The sequence below is a fragment of the Sus scrofa genome, chromosome 8, assembly GCF_000003025.6.
Source record: "Sus scrofa isolate TJ Tabasco breed Duroc chromosome 8, Sscrofa11.1, whole genome shotgun sequence".
NCBI classification, from domain to species: domain Eukaryota; kingdom Metazoa; phylum Chordata; class Mammalia; order Artiodactyla; family Suidae; genus Sus; species Sus scrofa.
Window position 1 is genome coordinate 100,918,016 of NC_010450.4, and position 27,773 is coordinate 100,945,788.

At 39.0% G+C, this 27,773-nt stretch overlaps 1 protein-coding gene across 1 annotated transcript in view; it reads right to left on the minus strand.

The window, feature by feature from the left end:
* The window catches only part of SPATA5 (spermatogenesis associated 5), a 322,769-nt gene continuing 295,311 nt past the window's right edge, over nt 316-27,773 (minus strand). The window contains 1 exon segment of the mRNA NM_001177913.1: nt 316-492. Coding sequence (NP_001171384.1) covers nt 316-492 — 177 coding nt within the window.

Sequence of the window (27,773 nt, forward strand, 5' to 3'; positions counted from 1 at the left end):
TGCACTGAAATGGATTTTGGAGTCAGAAAAGCATTTCATGGGATGAATGAACCAAGTCAAAAATGAAAAAACTAAGTTTGCCTTGTAAAACTCAGCCCATATTTCCAGATAAAACTGATTTAAACTCTTGTTCAGAGATTTTCATGTATATTTTCACTGTAGCCATATGATTTAAAATGTCTATGAAAACCAAAGCTCCTCAATCCAGTTAACGTATTTCAGACACTGCTTATTAAGGGCTTTTTTGACATGCTTTAAAACAGAAACAAGTTTTCTCTAGAAAGTATTTTTAGCATAATGAATATGTATATTTTCTCAGAGTGTATGCAGCCCACTCTTCTCTTGATAATCTTCATAGAAACGTCTCAATGACTCAGGAAGTCTGGGTGTCACGGTGCTCAAGGCTTGAGTAAAGTGTCTTTTCATAATGCAGTTGGCTTGAATGTCTTCTTCCAGAGCCAGAAGGGCTGCCTCTCTACAGACGGCTATAATCTGAAACAATACAAATAAATAAAAACAAAACCCAAGCCACCCCCTCCCCCCAAAAAGGAGAGAGAAAACAATCAATACTGTTTTTTAGAAATGTTAACATTTAAAATATTCATCCGTGGTAACTTCTAAAACTATATGCATATCCTTAAAATTTACCTTCAAGAGTCATTCCACCTAAGTTTTCAAAAGGTCAAAAAGTAATCACTTTCATTTCAAAACAAGAGAGTACTTCCATGCAGGAGCAGCAAAAAGATACATAAACTATGGCATTGGCCCTTGAGCTTACAAGTATAAAGATGGAGCAGACTGTGCGGGCACAGACCTCTGACACAGGGGGACCAAGGAAGAGTGTGCCTGTGCTGGGAGAGGGAGGGAAGAACCAGGAGGGAGGGAGGATAATGAGGGGGCCCCAGCGCACCAGCACACCTTGTCACAGCATAGCATTTCCGCATTCCTTTCAACCTTTGATGTATTACCAACATGTAAGAGCATTTCTTTATGTGTATCTCCTTAATGAGTCCTTAAATCTTAGGAATATCAGATAGCGTTGTCTCCGTTTACTTTGGAGAGCTGCATTAGAACAGAGACGTGAATCCTGTTTACTCGGTGAGGAAAGCTGGGAGTATAGAAAAGCATCTGGGGAAGGGGCCCTGTGGCTGCAGAGGGAGGGAGGAGAGCGCAGGCGGTAGAAAAACGGAAGGGAGGAAGGTTCAAGTCTTGAATCCTGAAATGTGTTTCAGGCGCTCTGGACTTCAGACAGCGGAAGCAGGCTGATGCCAGTGTCATTCTAAAGACACATTACTGTGGTGAAAAGAGCTTGTGGGATGAAAAGAGATATTGTGATTTTCAGGGCAACAGGGAAAACAGTGATTGATATTGACTGCACCCTTATATCGGTAAATGAAAGGGCCAGCTGAAACACATTTGTCCAGCCATTCAGCATATTTTCTCTGTTTGTTCACTTACTGAAAAGAGTTCCTCTGCTTATGCTGGGCTAATGGCTGCCAAAGCAGTTTAGTAGCTTTTTAGGGGATTTAGCAGCATGTTTAGGGAGCTTTCAAAAAAACCTGCATAGATTTAGATGGCTTTGTCAAATTACGACAATGTAACTGTTAGTTCTGGGCTTCATTAATGAGCACTGAAGTCGACTATAGTGGTTATGCATATTAATGCTTTTCCAGAAAGAACAGCTACCAACTTGTTGAAGGAAAAAACAAAACTTCTAGGGGTTAGCGAAACCACCTCATCACATATTCTGGTGCAAAAGAGTTATTTTGAAAATCAGAAGTGAGAGTCAATAAGCCCAGTAAAAGCACAGGAAACACCTAGCATGGTAAACTGGTTATCTGATAGCTCCACTGTGTTCCAAAGGGACCCCAGAGACCTCCGTAAGGAAGTGAAGGGACCCAGTGGGGAGAGCTCAACCCCCTAAGTCCCCTCCATCTGAGCAGCACTTCCTTCATCCACACATGAATCTGAAGCAATGGTTGCAAAGCTGAAAAGCTGGAAGAAGAATCACTGGAAGGAGTAGAGAGGAATGAATTTCCTGCTCACTGTTATAGTTCTAGCTTCTTCGCTGAGATTCTACAGGGATGTTTCCACTGTGTTTCTCCCTCCTCAGGCTGAATGGAGTAGAGAAGTTACCACCAATGCTATTTCTTGCACACTTCATACCTGACACTTAGCTCACAGAACACTAGACCCAGGGCATAATGGCTACAAACATTTACTGAGTACCTACCACATGCCAGGCAATTACTAATTACAATTACCACAATTACTTTAGTAATTAACTGCTGTGTGATTAGTGTCCCTAGTTTGGTACAATGCAGTGATCCCCTATTAGAGATACCTGTGAGGTCTGATGGAAGCATGGCAAATGGAGTGGTGGTGGGCAGCGGTGGAGGGAGGCTAGGTTGGGTTGAGGAAAGAAGGGAAGGTCAAGGCTGCCTGGAATCTCTCAAAATTCCTGGAATTTGGTTCATGTGGCCAGATGGTAGGTGGCTAATACTACTGGCACATCCGAGAAAGTAAACCAACGGTCTTCCTCTCTTAACACACAGTAATCAAAACGGGAAAAGAAGACATGATCATACACACTCCCCTAATAACTGGCATCTCCGGTGGCCTACGTGGCAATGAAGTGAGGTCACTGAGGTCTCGAAGGCTGTCCTTGGGGCCAGCTCTCCTGAGCAATTCCTCTTTGCAAATCAGCTTTGCTTCCTTCATATCTGCATCTATAGATTTTCTTCTAAGCATAAATTACTTTTTGATTTTAGGTGGTAGTTTCCTTGACAGTGACAGAAGGGACATTGGTGGTGTTCAGAGCCGTTACTGCCATTTGAGGGCTGGATATTAGTAACATGGGGCCTCCGGTAAATGTTAACATTTCACAGTAACAATTCACACAGTAAAACAGTGTGTAGGCTCTGATTCCCACGATGCACAGTAGAATGTTAAAGATTTCTGTGAAGCCTCGCAGTGATGATCTGCTTAATTTACTTTAGCCTGATGTTTCCCAGAGAACTCTGCACCTGTCCTGTTATTGGCAGAACACCTATAAGTGGCTATCTTTGGGGTTACTGCAGGTCTTCAGCACACATTCAGAGATGCTAATCTGTACCCAACAACTCAATCCAGGCACAATGCGTCTCTTGCCTATCTTACATCTGTTTGGTTCTTTTGCTCTCCCCTATTCCAGACTAGAGAGAAGAGGGAAAGGGCTGAGTAAGAGAGACTGTGCTCTGGACAGGCACATAATCTATGTACATTTGTTGAACTGACCTGAACAGTTCCTTAACTATAAACGAGCTTTTAAAAAGTATATATTTAGGAGTTCCCGTCGTGGCGCAGTGGTTAACGAATCCAACTAAGAACCACAAGGTTGCGGGTTCGATCCCTGCCCTTGCTCAGTGGGTTAACGATCCGGCGTTGCCGTGAGCTGTGGTGTAGGTCGCAGACGCGGCTCGGATCCTGCGTTGCTCTGGCTGTGGCATAGACCCGCAGCTACAGCTCCGATTAGACCCCTAGCCTGGGAACCTCCATATGCCACGGGAGCGGCCCAAGAAATGGCAAAAAGACAAATAAATAAATAAATAAATAAAAAGTATACGTTGTATATATCTTTCTACTATTTGGCCAATATCCTCTAATATTTTAACTTATGCTTCATATGACCTCTACTTTGTCAGTTACATTTAAGCTTTTGGAATGATAAACTCAGTAAGAAAAACTATTTAACACTGTGATGTATATTCCTCTTAAGTTTCAGTCTGGGGCACTACTTGGAATCTAGTTCTTTCCTTAGAGGTAACATAAATTGGAAATTTTAGCAAGAATACAAGCATGCCTGTTATTTTGAGGGATACTTCCTTCGGTGTCAAAATTTGTTACACAAAGACAGAAATTTTTTCCTGTGTTGTCATGGGGAGAAAAACTGCACTTAAATTGAGAAAGTTTCCCCCAAATTTACCGACAATGAAGTAATACATATTGGTTTAGAGAATTAAAATGGAAGATTTGTTTTAAAAAATTGTGCAAATAGTTACCTATTGTCTCTGGATGACAGTAATCTGGCATCAATTAATTACTGAAGGATTTTCTTTTCTGTATGAAGCTTGGAAAGGTGAGGTCTTTTCAGATAAATCTGCCCACACACCTCTCTGTTTGAGAATGAATACTATAGAAACTGAGAAGGCTCTTCAATTTAAACTAGGGCCTTTCTCTCCACTCTCACTAAAGTTTGTAAGAAAACTGAAAGAGTGAATGTATATGTATATATCTCCTTACAGTGTATAAAGGGACCACACAGCTCATTATTCTGCTGGCATCCCCTTCAAAATCACACAGAGTCTGTGATTGTTTCAGTGATGGGGGAACTCAGATGGCTTTTCCCCATAAGGCCACAGAAGAACCTCACTGAGAAGAAGTGTACATGAACATACAAATTTAAGTCACAGACTGTCAGGTATGTTAAACTAACCCGTTTAGATAGAAAACACTTGAGTCCCTTAACTTTCTTTGGCAAAAAGGATTTTGGAAGCTTTCCCTTAATCCCTTCACTATCTCATCCTCTTCCCCCATAGGCTGCAGACTAGATTATTTATTACTTAAATGGATTATTAGCCAACTACCAGTAAGGTTACCTTTGCCATTAGGCTGTTTTGGCTAGCTCTGTAAAACTGAGCGTGTGTATTCTGTGTTCTTTTACAGTTTTGACTAAAAAATTAATACTCAAAACACATATATGTGCTTTGCTGAAAGGTAAAAATATCATCTGTTTGGGAAAATGAGTAAACAAGACAAAAGACTAGCAGAGTGAGCCCAAGATCTCTGTCAGAGAGACTAAGGTTGTGTTTCAGTGGCCGTGACAACCATTTATTTGGTGCCAACATGTCACAATTCCTCTTTCTATTCATTCAGCAGTGGTAATAGATCCATCAGATATCTGAAAAATAACATAAAATAAGCAGGAAATCTCTATGTGAAAGACTGAGGCATGTTTGAGATGAGCTTTTAAAAGGTAGGAAAGGGAAAGATTTTTATGAAAATATTTAGAAATTCTCAAGTCACTAGAGAAAACAGTAATTGTTTTCAATTGCAGGAAAAAAATAACACAGCAATATAAGCAAAAGGACATATGAGTATGAATTTTCATGCTATGCCTGTGCTCTGAGAAAGCACAGAACAACAATACAGCAATAACTGGATTACGTGAGACAACTCCACTTGTGCGGGGTGTGGGGAAGCAACTTCCCAGGATGAGAAGGCTCTTGACCATTGAACCTTGGGAAATCTAATTACCTCACTTTTAAATGCAAAAGGGCAAAAGAGGCAATTGTGCAGAATTCTGAATGCCACGAAGAATAAGAACAATGTCTTACTTCACTGGGGGAAAAAAAAAAAATGAAACCTCTTATACATAGTCTACAGTATTTTCCCCCCAATCCACGAGACAAGAAGAGTTTAAACAGGTGGCTCAGCTTAGTAAAATAGAAACAGGCGTATTGCGAAAATCAAAACCAACGTGGTTTCTAAACAGGCAGCAGCAATTTTTTAAAATGATGTGATAAAGAATGATAGTCAAGGCAAAAACTGTTTACCAAAAACTAATGATCAGGAAGGAAAATGCAAGAAAAATTGGACACTGTTTTGACTATTCATTCCTCCTGTGCCATAAACCTTTCGTTATTATTTTCAGTTTCACAGCAGCACTACCTTCCTTCCCGGTGCACTGAGAAATGAGGAACCCAAGAGCAACTTTAAGCACAGTTACTGCCATTTCCAGATAAGGCTTGGGTAGTGTCTGCACTTCTTTTCTACTGACTGTAAACAGATTATGAGAATGACAACAGGAACACATACCCTCGAGCAGCATGTAAGGTTGGGAAGAAAGGATGCTCATGTTCTAGCATAACCTTTACCCCTCAGCTCCTAATGACCACTCAGAGATCATCTGTATTCTCCAAAAAAGTGGAAGGATAACAAACTTCTGAAGATGGCTTAAACACCAACCAAAGTTCTGCTTGGTTCCCATCGCCCCACCCTGCAGGCACAGAGTGAATCCAGAACTGTGGAAAAAAAGATGTCACTAATTTTAAATGTGCCAGAAGAGGAGGCTCATTTACAGGGTGACCTTAGATGATGAGAAAAGTGGCTCCCTGAATTTACCTAGTTTAATCAGCACATGGAAGGGCTGCTTTATAAAGTTCATAGGGAAACTACAACCTATCCAAGGACAGTAATTTATGGGTCCAAGGTTATGGCCATGCAGCATCTGAGTAGGTGAACTGCACAGTACAGAACAGACTATATGGCGAGGTGGAGCTGGAGAAGAGAAATGCCTATAGCCCTTTCTTGGGAGACTGTGCGCTAAATCCAGGCAGAGGCAGGGCTCCTCTCTGCTGGCCCTGCAGCCACAACCGGCCGGCTGAGGCTCTTGCCATTTGGCAGGAAGAAAGCACGCCTTCCAGTGAGGCCTAAATGTGCTTTTCAGCTTCTTTGTATTTCAAGTGTACTAAATAGCTTTAAAGAATCTACCAAAAGAAATGGGCTGCAGTGCTTTAGAGAGTCTTAGGTATTTTCAAGAAAGTGGTTTTGTTAAAAGCATCTTCTGTCTGGAACACCTGTGACCTGTTGAGCTTAATTGGGCTGCAGCTGGCGCTGATTGTGGCGCAGCGGCAGCGGGGGACATTGTTGCGCTCCGCTCCCCCGCCCCTTAGCTTTTCTTTTCACTTTCACAGCCCGCGACCTCCTTCCCCTGTGTGTCTGAGGGATTAGGAGCCCAGTAGAGTGGTGTCCTGCTGTTTGCGAATAGCCTGCACTGGAGGTGCTTCAAGGAGGAGGCTACCTGGGAGATTATGTGCTCATGTGGACGCCGCGGACCATTCTCCTCGGCCCCATTGAGACGCGTTGAAAGGTGGTTGAATGGCCCCGCCTGAAAGATGTGATGAAGGGCGCGCAGCAGGTTCCTGGCCACAGAGCAGCAGATGGAGTCAGACTGTCACAGGCACGCACAGCCAGGCGCGCCCCAAACTGCCAGGAACGCAGATCAGAGCAGAAAATAGCACCAGGGAAGGGAATTCCAGGGACGCAAGGGGCACTTATTTCAAGTCCTTTAATATGCCACCTCACAGACATACTTTTACTTATGGAGGCTGGAAGTGAGACTTTTGGAGGTCAAACTAAGGAATTACCTAACTATCGCCTTTGGACTCTCTGCAAAATAAGCTTTATGATACCGAATCCATCTGGGCTTATGTTAAGGTCATATTATCTAGAATGCCATACACAGTACTGAATCGGAAGAAAAGAATTTCTGTAGGGACACATTCAAAGCCTAATGACATTAGAGAAGGGGGAAAACTATTTTGCTTAATTTTGCTGATTTAAAGTTATTATGAACTCTCTAAAATATATAGCTGAAGTATATACACATCCAGACGTTATTATTTGCATGGAGAAACCCAAAACGGTTTTTGTTTTTTAAAAATTTACAAATGGATTAATCATCCCCCAGAGGGAAAGATTTGGCGTTTTTATTCTTATTGTTTCTACAACCATCTGCAGCTGTGAGAATTTTTAATATCTCTAACATTAACTGAATCACGAGATAAAAAGACGTATTTTTGGTTCTGAAAAGAATACCCCAACTGGTATGGGTACAGAGAAAACAAGACCACGTGGTAGGGAAGGAACGGGGTGAGAAGGCAAACAGATGTTGGGGACCCCCTATTCATTCATTTATTAAGGAAATCTTTATTGACATCCTACAAGGTACCAGGCCATGAGCAACAGAGTGGTGAAGAAGACAAAGTCCTGCTTTCACAGAACAAGATGTGCAAAGTACTGGCTAATGTACTTTTTCTTTAAGGCTTAGTGTGAATGTTTTTCAGGGAGGTGCTCCTGGAGGCAACTTCATTATCTCCTCATGCCTGAATGCTTTTAGGATCACCGTGTTACGGTCTGGCAGCAGTCTGGACTACGGTTCTGTCATATTGCAATTGTTAGGATATAGAGTTATTAGTGGCAAAAGTCTGTCTCCCTCACTAGATTAGAAGTCTCATGAAGGCTCTCTGGCCTTGGCCCTGTCCTTCTCCCCAAACATATTAAGTCAGCATACTTGACATTTGAGAGTCTACAAAACTACTGCTGAGGTCCTCTCTGAGCATTTCCGAACAGAGATACAAACTAGATTTACATTTTTTTTGTTTTAAACACACACACACACACACACACAACTCCGTGACAGCTACACACAGAACTGTGACAACTGCAGCCAAGATAACTGTCTACTGTGGACTAAAAAAGCAAAAATGCCTGGGCACAATGGATCATCCTAAGTCAGGTGTGTATTTGTGAACCCTCGGGGGGTGATGACCAAGCTATGACCAGAAAGCTGTTGGAGACCAGGAAGAGGCACCAAACTTTGGGTAAAAACACTCAGTAATGGGAGAGCTTGGCCTTGGGCAAAGAGGAGAGAACACCACAAGGGGATATTCTACGGAGAGGAGACCAAGCAAAGTTTAGTGAACTCTAGGACTCCTCTCTAAGTCTGGAGGGTTTGATCCTCCTGCCAGTGCTATGGGAGCTTGGGGAGCAGTGGCTGAGGGAGAGTATAAGGCAGGGGTGTTAAGCTAATTTTAACATACCCTGTGTTTCATCATCTGTCAAATGTCTTCATTGCCAGCTCCCACATTGGGCTCCACCAACATACAATATAAAAATGCCTCCTTTGAAACTCTATAGATTCAGGGATGCCCTGGGTAGCCTTCCTTGGATCTTGTCTAGCTTGGGATTCTGGACTCTGAGGTCTTGCAGAATGGAGTTTTTGGGAATTAGAACCTTTTACACCTTTTTTTTTTTTTTTTTTTTTTGAAGATAGTTGGCGTATAACATTATATTAGTTTCAGAAGTACAACATAATGGTTCACTATGTATATGTGAAATGATCACAACAATATAACATCTGCCACCATAATCGTTACAAATTTTTTTTTTTTGTGATAAGAACTTTTAAGATCTACTCATTTTGCAACTTTCAAACACTCAATATAGCATTATTAACTATAGTCCCCATGCTGTACATTACATACCCAGGACTTATTTATTTTATAAGTGGAAGATTTACCTTTTGACCACCTTCACTCATTTCACACACACTAAACCCAGGGTTTTGACTTATAATGAGCTCCTTTCTCCTATTCTCTGAGGAGCTACAGACCAGTCCTTCCCAATCAGCAGCCTTGCTTGCCATCTTTAAATTTATATTAAAGAGTATGGTATGGTGTTAGTGGCTATCTGTCTTAAACAGAAAAAAATGACTTGACAATATTTAGCTAGCTAAGGGGCATCTGAAGACAGGTCCCAGTGAGCAAACACTAAGTATACCATTAGCTCATGACAGGGAGTGGGAAGACAACATGATATTTATCCACTTATTTTACAGATGTCATTCTCATTGATGATAGTATTCTCAAAGCTCTTCTTTCCTAATAGCAGATAAATAAATAAAAATGGATTTAAATGAAATTAACATCACCATTCAAAAACACCTAACAGTATATATTCACATAGCTTCTCTACTTTTACATTTTTAAGGTGGTCTCTGTTTCCTCTGATAATGCTTATGTTGTTTATAAACCTTTTTCTTCTTTTTTATTTTTGCTTTTTAGAGCTACACCTATAGCATATAGAGGAAGTTTCCATGCAGCATATGGAAGTTTCCAGGCTAGGGGTTGAATTGGAGCTGCAGCTGCCAGCCTATACCATAGCCACAGAAACTTGGGATCCGAACCGAGTCTATGACTTACCCCACAGCTCAGGCAATGCTGGATCCTTAACTCACTGAGCGAGGCCTGGGATTGAACCTGCGTCCTCATGGATACTAGTAGAATTTGTTTTTGCTGAGCCACAATGGGAACTCCCCAAACCATTAAAATAAGCTCACATTACATTATTTTAAATTCAAATGATAATAAAGCAACACTGTCTTGTTTGTTACATGAACTAGATGCTATTTCAAGTATTACTTCAGTTTTGTGTGTTTATTAGCTATATAAGAAAGATCCTGTAGTTCTCTTATGGCTCAGCAGGTTAAGGATCCAGTGTTGTCACTGCCATGGCCTGGATGGCTGCTATGGTGCAGTTTCAACCCTTGGCCTGGGAATTTCTACATGTCACAGGTGAGGCAGAAAGAAAGAAACAAAGAAAGAAACAAAGAAAGAGAAACAAAGAAAGATTCTTAACTTGGTGTCTCGGATAGCTAGATGGGTCTAATAATATACTGAAATCTATGAAACTTTTATATGTAAAGAGATGGTTCAAAATTTTCACCATATTCTAAAAAGGAACCAGAAGTTCCTATTGTGGCTCAGCAGTAATGAGCCCTACTGGTATCCATGAGGACGTGGGTTCGATCACTGGCCTTGCTCAGTGGGTTAAGGACCCAGTGTTGCTGAGAGCTGTGGTGTAGGTTGCAGACGTAGCTGGCTCAGATCTGGCTTTGCTGTGGGTGTGGTGTAGGGCAGCAGCAGAAACAAATCCTACTAGGAACCATGAGGTTGTGGGTTTGATCCCTGGCCTCACTCAGCAGGTTAAGGATCCAGTGTTGCCAAGAGCTGTGGTGTAGGTCACAGACACGACTCGGATTTGGCGTTGCTGTGGCTGTGGTATGGGCTGGCAGCAACAGCTCTGATTAGACCCCTAGCCTGGGAACTTCCATATGCCACCAGTGCGGCCCTAAAAAGACAAGCCAAAAGACCAAAAAAAGGAAAAAAAAATAAAATAAAAAGGATCTCTGATTTTACTGATTTGAAAGCCAGTAGTGAGATACAGCACTTTCCTTTTTAAGATTTTTAAAAATTTTAACAAAATTTAAACATTAGAAAAAATTATGTGTGGGTTATTTAAAAATAAATTACAAATACATGTAAAAGCCACATCAGTTAATCAATCTCCTTATATTTACCTTTAATTGAGGTCAAGGTGAAGAATAAAGATGATTCATTTTATGAAGGGTTTTAACCAAAACATTCACGTTTTTCCTCTTTCGATCATTAAGTCCATTACTTAATGGCCTATGAAACCTAAGCACTCTTTCTTAACTATGTGACCCAACTCCTTTATAAGAAGTCTAATGAGAGAAAAAGTCTTGTGACAAGTTCAGCAATGAAAACAGCCAGAAAAAAGAATGAAAAACATCTACTTGTAAAGAGTAAACTAAAAATATGAGAAACGCCATAATGGCAATCCACAGATATAGAAAGGGTTATGGAGAGGAGGATAGATGAAACTACTTGTTGATAATGAACAAATCATGTTTAAAATATTTTTTGGACATGCCTGAGGCATTTGGAAGTTCTCAGGCCAGGGACTGAACTTGGACCACAATGGCGACCCAAGCTGCCCAGTGACAATATCAGATCCCTAACCTCTTGTGCTGCAAGAGACCTTGTAAATTTTTTTAGATTTAAAAGATGTATTAAATTATCACTTGTTGGGATTGGTTTGGTAACAGAAATGCAGCAGTTGTATATTTAAAGAGCTTTTGGTGAATTTTTAAAGTATAGATTATACACCTAGTAAAATCTAAAGATGTAAAATTGAGTGAATATAACTATGTGTGTTTAGTAAATCTCATGACTGTATCCATACATTTTATCTCATAATTTTAAACCATCAGATTTCTAACCATCTAAAATGTATTAATGGAAAGAGACAAGTAGGTATTTCTAACTGAAGAGAAATCTTTTTCATGGAGATGAGTCAACTGGATGCAAGGGGATTACGATACAATGGAAACTATTTTGCAATCTTAGTCAAGATATTCTCTATTATGAAGGATAAACTATATACATAAAAGCACCCTACAATGTTGTAAAGAGGAGAAAATTGGAGCAAGTGCCAAGAATTTCTTCTTAAGGGCTGTACTTTTTGGAGATCTAATCACCACACTTTAGGCTATGCCTTGGTAACAAGCACCTTCGTTTCATTATGTTGGCATCTAACTGGAAAAATACTCATACCACCTTTGATACAGTGTGTTCAAGATATCTTTTGTACATACTTTATAATTACACTGAAGAATATGAAAGTTAGGAGAAATTCTGAGTTATTGTATAGGTCTGTCCTGCCTTCTGCCAACCAACTCTTTTTTTCTTTGAAATAAAAATATCTACATTCATACGTGCTCTGTCATTTGCAGATGCAATGTTAAGTTCACAAGATGTGGCAGGAGTTTAAGCACTATATTAAACTGTGAAGTATATTTTACCCACAGTAGTTCAAAGCCCAGAATTTGTGAATCTTTTAAAATTAACTAGGCTGTTAAGATCCCGTCACTCTGGCAGCAACCCAAAATAGCTGTGCCTTTAACAAAAGAATTCTGTAATAAAACGAGATTTTACATGCTGAAACAAAATATTTTAAAATATCTTTCTCCCGATTGCTCATTTTAGTAATATTTGTGGAATTTAAAACCCACACACATACATACAAATGTTCCCACAAAAGATCATGTTAAGTTTTGGGTTAACTTCAGAATTATCAACTTTTAAATCATTCTTAAAATGAACACTTTTGATTTATTTTCTTTAAGGAGAAACCCAAGTCTTGAAGACTTTAAGGCATGTATTTTTAATTGCTGTAACAAACATGACTAGGCTAACTTTAATCAAAGGGGACTTGTGAGCAGTTTTCACACTACATATGTGAACGCCTCTTAGCAAGGAGGATTAAATTCTGCCTCAGCCTCTCTTAGGTCTCCAAATATGTGCAATCATTTGTGACATCTGCTATATATTAGTCCTTTACTGCTAGGGACAGAATTTAATTTGAATCAAAAGGGAAAAGTTATTATAAGGTTATTACTGGGTCTAATAGAACCCGAGGACAGTAGGGTGTCTGGCCTCAGCAGACCAACTGGAACCAAAAACTGGTTTTCTCTCCATAATTTTGACCTGTCCTTCTCTCTGTACTTGGCTTTATTCCTCTCTCATTAGAGTGGCTTTGTCCACATAGTAGAAAATACGGCAATGCCTAGTTTCTATGTTCCATATCTTACAGCTTTAGTCCCCAGAAAGTCCTCATTTTCTCAGTTCCACTAACCAAAACTCCTGTGGGAAGTCTTTGAATGGCCTGGCCCAGTCACTGAGGCTGGGGAAAAGGTATTAAGATGGGGCCTCACTGAGGTAGGTCATTTCCTCTACATGATGCCAATCATGTGTGTGTTTTCACAGTGTGATGACATGACAACTCTGTAGTTTTTTTGGGGCGGGGGGAGAAGGTGAAGATCCTTGGGAGGGCTGGAAGTCTAGATGACTGGAGGCAGGCCTATGGTGGTGGCTGAGGGAAAGAGAGAGAGGATGTAAAAAGTAACTACCCTTCCCTGGGTATACGTAAACTTGTGCTGCTTATTCATTGCTTCAAATGCTGTCTTGGTAACACCGTACTTCAAAGTGTTCTGCTGAAAAGGTGCCAACTGGATCTTGTGCCCAGCAGGGCAACTGCCCTCCTGCTCCCTGCCAGCCATACTGCCACAAAACAGTGCTCAGCATATCTCAGTAGGGCCAGCTGCTTAACAGCTGCTATTTTCTTAGATTATGCTGCTCATTAGGCATCCAGATAACATTCTGTGCAACTGATTTTCAGGTCAGAGGTTATCATCCAAAATATGGTGAAGTTGAAAAACTTCAAGAGCCAATTTCCTTGGCAATGATTATGGAATACATAGGAAAAATTAAAGCTATTCTTTTTGAATGATGATTCTAACGTGGGTCACGATCAAAGACATGTTATCTTTGTGCTGAATCCATTCTCTTTCTTAGCAACGGGAGAAGTCTCAATGAAAATTAGAAAAGAAAGCAAACAAAACCTCAACTTCTTTTGTGAGGGGGAGCTATAATCTATAGCTAGTAGATTATAAAGCTTGAGTCTGGAGCTGTTCAGTTTAGCAGTTGACGGAAATTTTATTTGGAGACAGTCCCCAAATTCAACTAAAGTTGTGCATGTAACTAGAAATGCATCTGATAAGACTTAAGGAGAAGAATGAAGTGGATAGCATTCTAAGGTTGGAAAACTTTGCATTAATTCTACCATTCTAAGTGTCTGAAAAATGATTTTTAAGTGTCTTTGACACCAGCTCTACCCCACTTTGTAAATCTGACCAACTCTTTCTCTTGAGAATAGTGGAGAAAGGGGAGATAGATGAGACTGAGATCATTAGTGAACATTTAGGGAGAGAGTAATATTATATTTCTTCTCCTCTCAAACTTTTTTTAACCAGGGAAAATTCAAACATATACAACAGTAGAGAGAATAATGTACAGTGAACTCTCATTCATCTGTTACTCCGTTAACAATGATCAACTCACAGCCAACCCGGTTTTATCTAAACTCCAATCTTTACCCCTAACACTGCACTAAATTTTTTGAAGTGAGTCCCAGAATCATATTTAATCCACAACTATTTCAGTATATAGCTCTAAAAGATTTTTTAAAACCATAACCACACCATCACTGTTCTGCCTTAAAAACATGGTAATAATTCCTTAATGTTATCAATATTTAGTCAGTGTTAAAAATTTGCCCATTACTCATAACTGTATCCACAGCTAGTTTGTTAGAGTTAGGATCAAAATAAGACACATTGCATTTAGTTAATATGTCTCATATCTAAAGGATTCTCTCCCTCTTTCCCCTTATAATATATGTCCTACATAGCTTCCTACATTCTTCACTTTCCTGAGAGCATCTCTGTAGTGTGATTTAACATGTTCCCCCGTCTCCTTACTTTCTGTAAATTCATATAAGATCTAGAGGCTTGAGAGGATTCAGGTTTTGATTTTTTGGAGCAAATATTTCATGGATGTTGCCATGTACATAATATCTGGTTGTCCCTCTTTTTATGATTTAATAGTCACTTATGATAGCCTAAGTCCTTTACTTCGTTAGGGTTGCAAAATGGTGCTATCCTATTTCTGGTATTCCCTCTTCATTTGTTGATTGGGATGTTATTTCTAAAGGGAAGCTCTCCTACCCCTTTCTTGCTACTGTCTTAGATAATGTTAGCATACCATTCGAACTTTTCTCTGCCTTGATGTTTTCAATTAACAATATGTCCAAGAAATCACTTCCTAACTATATAAAGAACTATATCTCATTCCTTTTACGGCTGCATATTTATCCAACCAGGTCCCAAGTAATGTACACTGGTGTTGTTTCCCGTCTTTTCTTCCTTTTTATTTTTTGGATTTATTTATATGTCAATCATCATCTAAAGACAATCATGGAGGACAAAAGTAAAATTTTACCAAAGGAAAAAAAATCTAGTAAGATGCTCCTATTCACTGAAGCATGAATATGATTACAGAATCTTGTTTTTTCAACTACTTCATGCTCAAAATGTTAGAAAAGGTGAGTCTTCAAAATCATATTTTCTGCTTCCTGTATTTGCCTCTGTTCTTTCCATTTTTTATCTTGCTCTGCTTTAACCAGCCTTTAAAGGCCCCCAGCCTCTAGCAGCTGTAGTCACAGCTCAATCTCTCCACATCTCTAAGGGTTTCATGCTACAGAACTCACCTGGCTCTTCTCTGAAGCCTGGTGACTGGAGCTGACTCATACTCTGGTGATCACTGCCGCTGTTAACACTAATGTGGTATTGGTAAGGGCAGCAGCAGCACTAATGGGGCTGGTAGTTGGGCTAAGGTCAGCTCACATTAGCAGCAGTCATGGCCTTAGGAAGTGATAAGAGGAAAATCAGGACTCTCATTTATCCTAGTGATTCAAACCAGTGTGGTCCTCAAAATCAATTTTTCATGTACATGGTCTTGTGCTAGGACTAGCTTCTGATTTTTAGATCACATGCTTACATGCCATACAGGTTTCCAATATAGAGATATTATTCTTGGCTCCTGGTTTTTAGTCTTATTATCCCCTCTCAAAAATGAATCTACTCTTAGGTCCTGAAATATCAAAATCATGCAAATGCCTTTGAAATGCTCATCTTCAGCTCAGACATCACTCCAGGCACCTACTACCCACCTGCCTTTTTTTTTTTTTTTTTCCCATGCCTGTGGTTTGTGGAGTTCCTTGGCCAGAGTTCAAACCTGAGCCACAACAATGACAATGTTGAATCCTTAATCGCTAGGCTGCCAGGGAACTCCATACCATGTGTCATCTTGATTTGAAAACTGCCTGCCTTACTAACTCATTTTCAAGGATACACCATTCTCCTAGTTATCCAAGCTTGAATCCATTGATAATATATCCCTCTTTCTTTGTCCCATTACACTTAATCTAACCACCTGTCCTGGATTAGATATTGATTTACCTGGAGCCATGGGAAATGACAATCCTATCCAGAAGGAGCTAACTAATGGGTTATGGTCGGGTTGGAGGGGATTCTTTAAGTGCTGTGCTATGGCTGCATCCTATGGATACACACAATAGAAAAAAAATTTGCTGGTATGCTGGTCAAGTGCGAACATTTATTAGAACTAGTGAATATTTGCAAAAAAACCAAAAAAACAAAAACAAGTCTAGGAGAAAAAAGACCCCAAGGGCCAGGAAAAATGTGTCCCAATTAACAAATGAAACTGATTAAATAAGCCTGGCTCCTCTTAAGAGTGATCAGATAGATGTGAGAGGGGCTTAAATCACGACCCAGCAGAAACACTAAAGGGATAGGTATTATGATAACCAGAAGGAATGAAGTCCACAGTGAGAAATCATGTCCACTTTTAATACTTGAAAGGCACTCACAGAGCAGGATTAGAACTGTTGATCTCCTCTAGAAAGCAGGAGACAGGTTTTTGCTCAGTAAAATAAAGAAATACATGAATAATTTATAAGCCAACCAAATATGGAGATAGCTCCAAGAGATAGTGAGTAAATGATCACATGACAGGGGTACTGTAGATTTTATTCAAATACTAGAAAGAAAGTCTGTTTATGTGGCAGAAAATAACTTTGAGTATGTTACCACTGTCAAATCTCACCTATTTCCTTTACTTGTACTTGCACACATACTTAACTTCCTTTCTGTTTTAATGAATGAACTACCTGGGTTCCTGAGATCAGTCCTCCTATTTATACACTGGTTTCCTTTCCCTTTTTCTTAAATGGAGATTTGCTGCCACAGTTATTTCCCCACATATAATCAACTTTTCCACGAGCATAAGAGCATATTGCAATTACTCATTTTAAAGCACAACCCTCCCTTGTCTCCATATCTGCTTCAACCTAGCATCAGTGAAACTCTTTTGAAGAGTTGTCTTTATTCGCCATTCTCCACTTCTCCCATTCTCACTTAAGCCCATGCCCATGAGACTTCTGACCTTCCATTGAACCGCTCTGTGAAAATCATAATCCAATGGTTAGTCCTCAGTTCTCAATTTACTTGATCTATCATTTGTTTGATTATCAGTCACCCTCTGCCAGTTTCTTCAGTGGACAGGAGAACACCCCACACTCTCTACTGCAGCTGCACTGGCTTCCTGACTGTTCTTAAACATGAAAAGCTCTGTTTTGTTCAGAGCACTTGCTCTTATTGTTCCCCTTCTGGAATGCTGTTCTCTTGGCTAACTGCCCAGTTCAGGTCTTCACTCAGATTGCACCCCTCCCCCTCTTTAAAAAAATTTTATTGGAATATAGTTAACTCGCAAAGTTGTTTTAATTTCAGGAGCACAGCCAACTTCAGATGTCACCTTTTTAGTGAGATTTTCCCTGGCCACCTTCATTTTAAATCTGCTGTGCCTCCCTATAATCCTTTTTTCCTTTCCAGCTTTATTTTGCTCCCTCTCTGTTACTGCTATCTAAAGTATTACATTTTAACTTATTTTGTTGATTTTCTCCCCCCCCCACCTCACAAAAATGAAGCCCACAAAGAGTACAGACTTTTGTTTAATTTGTTTGCTAATGTGTACTAGTGCCTAGAAACTTACTTGGCAAATAGTAGGTGCTCAATAAATATATGTTGAATGAATGAAAGAGGGCAAGTCTGATATTTGACTTAATGTTAACTAAAGTTAGGACTTCAGTCCTAACAATTTGGTTTTTGACCAAAAGTGGAGGTTACACCTTCAGGCAGGTGTTATATTTAACTTTACATTGCATAAACTGCTTATGCAGACTGTTAAGACTTACCAGAAACTGCAAAAACAAACAAATAAAAAAACTATCCCACAAGCTTCAGAACCAATGAAACTGTATGCTCATGTTGTAATCTAGATTCAGGAGAGTTAGCTTTGACTACTATTGATTTGAACTATGCTTTAGGCTAGCCTTTCACAAAATGGTGTTGCACTAAATACCTAGTAACCAAATAGAAACAGTAGAGATTAAGTAGAGATTAGAGTAAAATGGAATGTTAAACAAAGCCCTCAGCTGTGATACTATTCTATATTCCAGAGTGGTTGCAAATAATTCCCGAAAGTATTCGAAGTGTAAATTCAGGTTGTCCTTTGCCACCCCGCTCTTTCCCGACCCCAACAACTACCCTGGAGCACACTAACCCAGGGCTCTCTGCAGAGGTATCTTTAATTCAGGTGAGGCACAGCTAGTTCAGATTCCAAGAACACCATCCAACACTGAGCTCTGCAAAACTACAGCTCCAAAAAGGCTTTCTGACTAATGAATGACTGATCAGGGGTGCTGGTACTTTAAAAAAGTACTCCAGGTAAAGTTACGCTGTTTTCCCAAGGCCTCAATGACTGCCTGGTCTGTCAGTCAAATCCATTAGCTTTAGACTCCTCTGTTACAGAAGTTCAGATCAGCAACAGTACAACATTTCTTTTCTACTTTCTTCAAAAAACATCAGCAGCACTTGATCTGCATTTCTGGTCCTCTGAACAACAAACAAAGCAGTTACAGGTTATTGTATGTACGCAGGATAATGTGTGATTTGTGAAAAAAATGACACTTTTGAGAAGCAGAAAAATCTACTTTCCAGAAATATGTTCAGAGATGGAAAGTAAGGGTTCTGTATAGCAGAAACTGGCATAACACTGTAAATCAATTATACTTTAATTTTAAAAAAGGGGAAAAAGAAAGTAAGGGTTTTGTAAGAAAAAACATTATGTAAAAAAGAAAAATTGCTAGTTATTTAAGAAAAAGCTGCAGTTGGCTTTGATTTTATAATTCAGGAAGTATTAAATGATAGATACATTTTAATGTAAGAACTTTATACATTACCTTATTTAATATTTATGTATCAATTTAGTAGTTTTTTTTTTTTTTCAAAATAAGAATGACTTCAGACTATCAAGCTCTAAGTATAGGTCCTTAAGCTTTTGAGGAATTAAAATGTAATACTTTCAAGATTCAGTGTGACAAAATATAACAATAAAGACTTTTCAGTATGCTAATATTTGACTGAAATATGAAGCTATAGCTACAAATACACCAGCTCTGAATCCTAAGAATACTGTGAAGCCAGTATTTCTTTAGGGAAGGAGAAGGGCTACTCAACTGAACTCAATTCATTTAGGAAAACCTACAAACAAGCCATTGTTCCATGTTCTTGGGGAAGAGGGGAAATAAAGACAACATGTAGGAAGGATTCAGAAGGAGGAATAAGACAATTGTATAAATGTTTCTTAAAAAGTGAAATGAAGTAACTGGCATATGACAAACAAAAAATGCTGGGGTGGGAGAATAATACTGATGATAATAACAGTTATCACTACTACCACCTCCTCCACCGCCGGCTGATTCCCATGTTGTAATCTAGTGTTCTATGTCCTCACAGGTCTAATCTACCAGAGTCCGGTGAGGTAGGCAGCATTCTCCTCTCCCTCCCCCCCATTTCTAAGTCAAGAAACTGACACGTGAAACATTTAGGTAAATCTGCCCATTATCACACAATCGGGAAAGTGGTGAATCCAAATTTAATTCTGTATCTGCATGACTCCAGTGCCTTTGCTTAATAACCATATATCAGGCTGCCCCCCACCAATGTAGCTAAGGTTTGGAAGAGAAAACGCCTAATGGGAGCTCAGTAACACCAAAGAGTAGACCGTTAGTAATGAGCTTTAAAGCCATATGAGAATGTGAAGACAGTGGCGCCGGCAGTGAGGCACACACAGGAAGGCACACTCCTGAGCAAGGCGCAGATGTGGCACAGACAGGGTGGGCTGTATTCAGAGACACGAATGTAGTCTCCAAGGACTGGAGAGGTTTCCAAACTGTGCTCCTGCAGCCTCTGTCTCCTCCTCAAGTATCTTAGGCACTGAGGAAGGATGGGAAGGAAAAGACTAAAAGTGTAGGAACAGAAGTGATCTAAGGGAAAAACTCAGCTTAGTGCCATAGGACAGATCCAGGAGAGACAGGAAGTCAAAGAATCTAAGACAGTTCACATGAAAACTGGAAAAGGGTCTGAACTCTGGCAGATGGGACAGAAAGGCCAGGGAAGTCAAGGCTTTAGACTGGATTGGAGATGAGGAAATAGCTAGCGAGATCAGTCAGCCTATGGAGGGAGGGAGAGGCAAGGCTGCCAGGCTTTGAAAAGTGAATTAGGAATGAGGAAGTGGAGGCAGAAGGTGTGCCAGACCTTTAAGAACTTTGGTGGGAAAAAGGAGACAGGTTGTAACCTAAGAGTAACAATGATCTAAGGAAAGTTTAAAAAGAACACACTCTCCCAAAGTGGGTGTAAAACAAGAAATGGTATTTCCAGAGTTAATTTTTAATTTCCTGAGTTCGCTGCTATAGGAATTCCAAACCATTTTGGCATTCATATTCTGGCATGTGTATGAACTTAATTGCAGAGATAAATGCAGTAGCAGTGCAGACAGAAATCAAAAGTCCTCTGTAAAATTACTGGAATGGTTACATTAAGTTCTCCTCAAACTTCTAATCCCCCAACAATTTCAACTACAACACAACGGTTAAAGGTCTTTCCTCCAGTGGGTAAAGACAGGTGCCCAAAATGTAGCACAGAAAAGTTTGTTGAATGAACACTAGCACACAAAAAACCTAGTAAATACAATAGCGATTATTCAAAAACTTCAGATCTCCATTATCAAATAATTTTCTTTCGCATTCATCTTTTATTTGCTTTACCTTAAGTCACCCCCTAATCATGCTGACATCTACTACTGATGATTATATTAGACCTAAAAGTGTTCTTAAACAAATGAAAAATACTGACTTCCATTCCTAAAAGTCCTGCTTCCAATTTTCAGGAGGAAATTAAATAATGTATAAATCAAATACTGGGCCTAAGCCCAGACAGCTGAACATCGTTTTGTCCTTTCAAGGCAAAGAGGAAGTGTCTGCTATGGCAGGGGCATGCCAAGAGAAATAAAGCTTAACCTCAGCCCCATGTGAAAGTGATTTTATATAATCGGGGGTGTCTACAAATAGGTTAAAAATGGGACCACATACTAACAGGGAACTTTCCATGGAAGTTAAAAAATGTATCAAGATATAACCCCCCACCTTAAAAACAAAATATGTTTGGAAAATGACATGGCCTTAGAAATTCTATATAAAGGCAGTAGAGGAAAGGGAAAGTAAGGGGGAGGACAGAGCTGACAAGCTGAAGGGAAATTAAAACGTGTTTCCGTTTAGCATTTACTGTAGTCACAATGTGATTTCTTTGTAATTGCAACTGCCAGATTCAAAATGATATATTTGTGTGAAGAGGAAGAGAAGGAAGGCGGGGAAGGGAGGTAAGGAGGGAGGGAGAGGGGAAGAAAGGGACAGAGAAAATGAATGACTACAAGTGTGTGGGTAGAGTGGCAGATGGTGAAAAAATTATTTAGATCAGTTATTTTATCCTGTAAAGGGCCAGAGAGCAAATACTGTAGGCTTTGTGGAGGACACCGTCTCTCCTATAACAACTCAAATCTTTCTTGTTGTGTGCAAGCAGCCAAAGGCAGTATGCACATGAATGAGTTGTGGCTGTGTGCCAGTACAACTTTCCAGACACTGAAATCAGAACTTCATGTATTTTCCCTCTTCTTTTGATTTTTCTTCAATCACTTAAAAACATCAAACTATTCTTAGCTTATGGGCCTTATAAAAACAGATTGTGGGACTTATCTGACATGCAGACTGTAGTTTGCTGACCCCCTGATTTAGATAAATATTTCTATAAACTTGGGTTTGACACAAATTTGGGATTCTGGATAATAAAAACTGTTCCTTTTGTCAGTAGCTGAAAAAAAAGTGGTAGTAATGGTTGAAAACATTTATTGGGAAGACACAGCAGATTCTCTCTAACCCTATGAAAAAGACAAGAATCTCTACTTTTTTCTAGCATGAAACTTACATAAGTATAAAATCAAAGTTTATGTGGTAAGAAATTCTGAAGCCAAATGCTATGTACAACATTATTCAGGAATCAAGAATGTCTTAAAATATTCCCTTTATCAGAAGTTAATATTTTATAAACATCCTTTTTAACACAATGCTAGTTCAGAATTACACACAAATTTCCATCATTGCCTCTATGGTAACCAGAGAGCTGGTGACTAGAAGGATTTTCTGGTGGAACATATGCTTTACAGATCACATGGTGATAAAAAAAATTATGGAGTATCTGACCTAGACTTCTAGAAACAAAGGAAAGATATAAGTACAAGGCATCTATGTTCATAGTTTCTGTGAAGCAAAATAATTTTTATACAGTAAATGTTCTGTTATAGAACAAACAGTGACTTTCCCTTTCTGCATTACGAGAGAAATCTTATAAAACATCTTGGATGGTGTCTCATTACCTTGATAGGAAACATAGCATTCTTCTGTCTTTTTCTCCCTCTTATTTTTGTTTGTCTGTTCATTTTGGATATCCCCAGTACTTTCCTTAGTAATCTGAACAAATGAGACCTGCTTCTTTAGGGAACTGCTCCTCACCACATCAAACCTTTAGAAGCTGGTCACAGGGGTAGCTGCATCACCCAGCTGGTCTAGACAGGTTGTAGCCTAAAGGGTAACAATGATCCAAGGAAGGTTTGAAAGGAATATACTACCCCCAAATAGCTGTAAGACACGATTATTTCCAGAATTGTATTTTTATGGACCAATCATTCATGGTGTACAGGATCCCAACAAATGTGTGGCATATACTCATGCTCGTTTTAGAGAATTTGGAACATACTTTTTTATTTGATGGTGATTTCTGGTCAGGAATGCAATCCTCTATTATAATATTGTTTGTATAAGGAAATATAATTCTTTCACTGATCTGTTTTGTGGCGGTCTTCTTTATAGCACTGTTTCTAGGAATTCATTGTGGAGAAACATGGTCCTGCATCCATCCACATGGAAATGACTGAGGCTGGAGGAGAGGGAGAGCCACAGAACCGAAAGGCCCAGTGTGTAAAACAGGCAGTGGCAAAGAGGGCAGCCTCACTGAGCAGCCTTTTAATGTCTCTGTTTCTTCTTTTCCTCTTATCCTGTATTGTTATTACTATTTTTAGTACACTTCCTTATTTAGGTTCACAGTAAAATGTAGCGGAAAGTACAGCCACTCTCCATCCCTACATACACATAGCCTCCCCCACTGCCAACATCCCCACCAAGTGGCAAATTTGTTATAAATGATGAACCTGCCCTGACACATCATTATCACCCAAAGTCCAGTTTACATCAGGGTTCACTCTTGGTGTTTTACATTCTGTGCTTTGCCTATTTATTCTTCTTTCCCCCTCACCCCTGGCAACCATTGATCTTTTTACTGTCTCCATAGTTTTGCATTTTCCAGAATATTATATAGTTGGAATTGTGTAGTACGCAGCCTTTTTAGATTGGCTTCTTAGTGATATGCATTTAAGGCTCCTCCATGTCTTTTTATTGATTGCACCCAAGGCTACAGAAGTTCCCAGGCCAGGGATTGAATCTGCGCAGCAGCAGTGACGACACTGGATTCTTAACGGCTAGGCCACCAGGAAACTCCTCCTCCATGTCTTTTTATGGCTTGACAGCTCATTTCTCTAGTGCTGAATAATATTCCATCTGGATGTACCGGTTTATTTACTCACGTACTGAAGGACGTCTTGGTTGCTTCCACACTTTTTATAATCATTCTTTTATTTTAATTTCTTTTTTCTGCTTTAAAGTCAAAGCACATCAAAAGCAGATAGGGTCTTAATTAGCAACCCATACAATCCCAAAAACAGCTATGAAAAAACTGAGGCCCAGAGGGTAAGTGACTGGCCTATGGCATTGTTTGTTTCCTTGTGCATTTATCTAAGTCTAGCCTCCAACATCTATCATTACCTAAAGGTACTGCTCTCCTCACTGGAGCCTGCAGGTCTAAACATCTGTTAGTCTTTGGATTAGAATGTTTAATCCAGGTTTAATACCCCAAAAGTCACAAATTTTTTTTTTTTGGCTGCATCCAGTATTATAAAAAAATATGACTTACACAGTTTCTAAAAACCTTGCCAGCGATTTGCTTGCTAATATCAGAGACAAACTATTTAGGTAATAATTTAATCTTCGCAGTGACTCTAGGAAGTAAGTACTATTATTAGAATTACTATACATACGAGAAAACTACCCAGGGTCACAGAGCTAGTAAATATCAGAGATGAGATTCAAATCCAGTGTTGCCTAATTCCATAGGTCTTCATCTCTCTGCTACACTTCCAATTTGTATATATTTTTATATACATTTCTTCTAGTTAAAGTTTTAAAAGAAACTATCTTTATAACCAGAGATAATGTGAACTCACAGAAAGGGAAAAATTAATTAATTTCACAATTCTTTACCATGTGAAATCCTGGGGTCTCTTTCAGTGTCCAAAAAAATGCAGGGTGCCATTTATATAAGAAACATAGATTAAAATTTCCTTTTAAAACTTTAGCATATAACTCACCCTAATGTGGAAATATAACTCATTTCTGCAATGTACATACTCAAGAAAAAAATATCAGTATTGTAACTATGGGTTTTTCATACGCTTTATTTTTGTAGTTTCATAAACAAAAATTATATGTTAAGCCAATTAAGTCAGTTAGCTAAGAATATAAGCCGGATTGCCACAGGACTTTCCTTTCTCTTCAAGTCATTTCCCTGGGTCTAAAGTGACTAAAATAAAAATAAATAAATAAATAAACAACAAAAATCCAGCTGTAGGTAAGGCACTTTAAAAGAGTAAACATGGACAGAAGAGGCTACCACAACTTTATGCAAATACTGCTCGCAAATCCACCTATACTACTTCTAAGGGTTTCATCACATGGTTTCTTTAAGACCCAAAAGTCATTTACCAGAAAAGTGAATGAGTACACTCAAGGGTCTACTCATGGGATATTTTACAGAGTGTGGCTGTTTGTTGTTGTTTACATTTATACACATGAACAAGAGAGTGGTGGAAATTGGAGGGGGTAAAAAAAAAAAGATAATCATTCAGGGGTCTATCTGAGGAAAAAGTACTGCAGAGAAAATTAGGTGAACATAATTCAATTAAAATACAAACTGTTTCCAGTACACATGGATGTGAAAGCTAATATATCTGCAAAACTCAAGAAATAAAAGCAAACGTGCTCCATCCCGCAGCCTGTGAGTTGTGTTTTAATTTTGACCTATCCAGCAACTTACTTTGAGATTCTTCTTACTGAAAATTATGACCCTTGGTAAATGTGGCTTGACCAAATGTTTCAGATCACATAGCTGCCAGTACTTTGGTGAGATCAACTAGAGTTCTTCATTCTAGATTCTCGCCTCAAGTTTTCATTTAAGGATGACATCCTCATTACCAGACAGCCTCTAAAAACACATGGACTATTTAGCAAGAAGTCCAATTATCATTTCCAGATTAAATCCATGCTAAAGCACTTGAATTAGATAAATGGGGAACAGATAGGGTTTAAAAAAATTATGCATTCCTTTATATAATTAATCGGAACCTTGCCCAACCCAGCACTGATCCAAACATGCTATCATCAAATATCAAAACTCAAAACCAAGGTAAAATGAGTGAAGGAAGTCTCTTTATCTCCAGTGACTGTCTTGGTGAGTGCCTGAGGCTCACAAAAGCACTTGTTAACTATAGTTAAGATACAGTGGTTTCAGATATCCCAAAAAGAACATATACTATTTCTTTCCAGAGAAGATGGGAGAGTACTCAGTGTGATAAACTTACACAAAAATAACAGTGCCTGCATTCAGTCTTTCATTCATCGAACACTTACTAAGTACAAACTGTGGGCCAGGCGCTGATAGTCTTCTTGATCAATCAGTTCATTGGAAGGTACTGAAGCTTTGACACTGTATTACAAAGTGCATTATTTCTGGAAAATGTAAATGGTTCCCAGATCTTTGCAGAATGGCTACTATTAAAATAATTCAGAAAACCCTTTAAAATGACACTGAGTTACAACTAACATACTACATAGACTAATTCTTTATGATAGTGAATATGAGATGAGTATCAAGCAGATCAGAAAGAAAAAGCTTGAGTTTCTAGCTTAATGAGCAAAAATGTTACACAGACAAGACCAGAAACAGGGATATATCCTGACCTAAAAAGAGTAATTATATAAAACCAGGAGACTAAGGAATTACTTGTTATCTCAGTATATTCAGTCTTACTTTCTTATCTAGAAAACTATATTAATTTATAGTCAAAAATCTTCCATAAGTACATGACCATCCACACACAGAACTCCTTTTTATGCAATAGATCTATATTAATTACAATTTTACATTTTGGATCCCATTTTCAATGGAATGGGTAGAAATTCAAACAAAATTAAAACCAGTCTGGGTAGTAACTATTAAGGTGTTCCACAGACCACTCAAATTCAGTATGTTCCCTTCCTTCAGCTGAAGGTCAAATCTTTCTTTGGAGCCATGACCCCAACCCTCTGTAACCTTCCTTTATTAGTTGTCCCCTTCCTCATTTTTCTCTTGGATACTTTCATTCTCCCTCTCTCCTGACTCTATTTCCTCAGCTTAGAAACATGCTCTTTTCTTCCATCTTAGTTCCCACTCCCAACAATATTCTCTAGATACCAAATCTAATCCCTCTCCTCCCTTTTCGTTCGAATTTCTTGAAAGAGATATCTATAATAATCTCACTTTCCTTTTTCACTTCAGTTCTGTACAATCTAGTTTTTGCTTTCATTCTACCACTGATACTTCTCTCAATAAAGTCACTAATGAATCACATATTGCTAAATCAATAGACCTGAACCTCTCAGCTACATTTGGTAACATTCTTTATCTCATTGGCTTCTGGTCCCCAATAACTTCTGTTTCCTATGTCCACCTTTTAGATTTTGGTGTTCTCAGGTCTCCTTCTTGGACCAATTACCCTTCTCATCTTATATATTCTACAGTGTAATTTCCTTTATTCTCTTGGTTGCATCTTCTAATTTATATATTCAACTACCACCTACTGACATCTCTTCTCAGTTGATTCAAAAGTCCTTGATACTGAACATGTCCCAAACTCGATTTATTACTTTTACACCCCAAGTGACCTATATATATTTTTTCCCTCTTACTTGGTGGCACTATCATCAACCAAGGTAGCTACCTGAGAGTCACCTTTGATTTTTTTTTTTTTTTATTATCTTCCTAACTAATTAAACTTTGCCTCGCTTCCTAAATGTTTTACGAATCACTCCTCACTTCACCATCCTTAACCAATACAAGTTTAGGCCCTAACATTCCTTCATGTGGGCTATTACCTGGGCTTCTAGTCATGTCTATCTAAAAGCTACCCTTCACACCACAACCAGAGGTATTTAGTTAAAACTTAAAACTTGCGGTAGTGGAATTAAGCCAAGTATCATTTGAGGCTCACTCTGAGACCCATTCTCAGAGATGG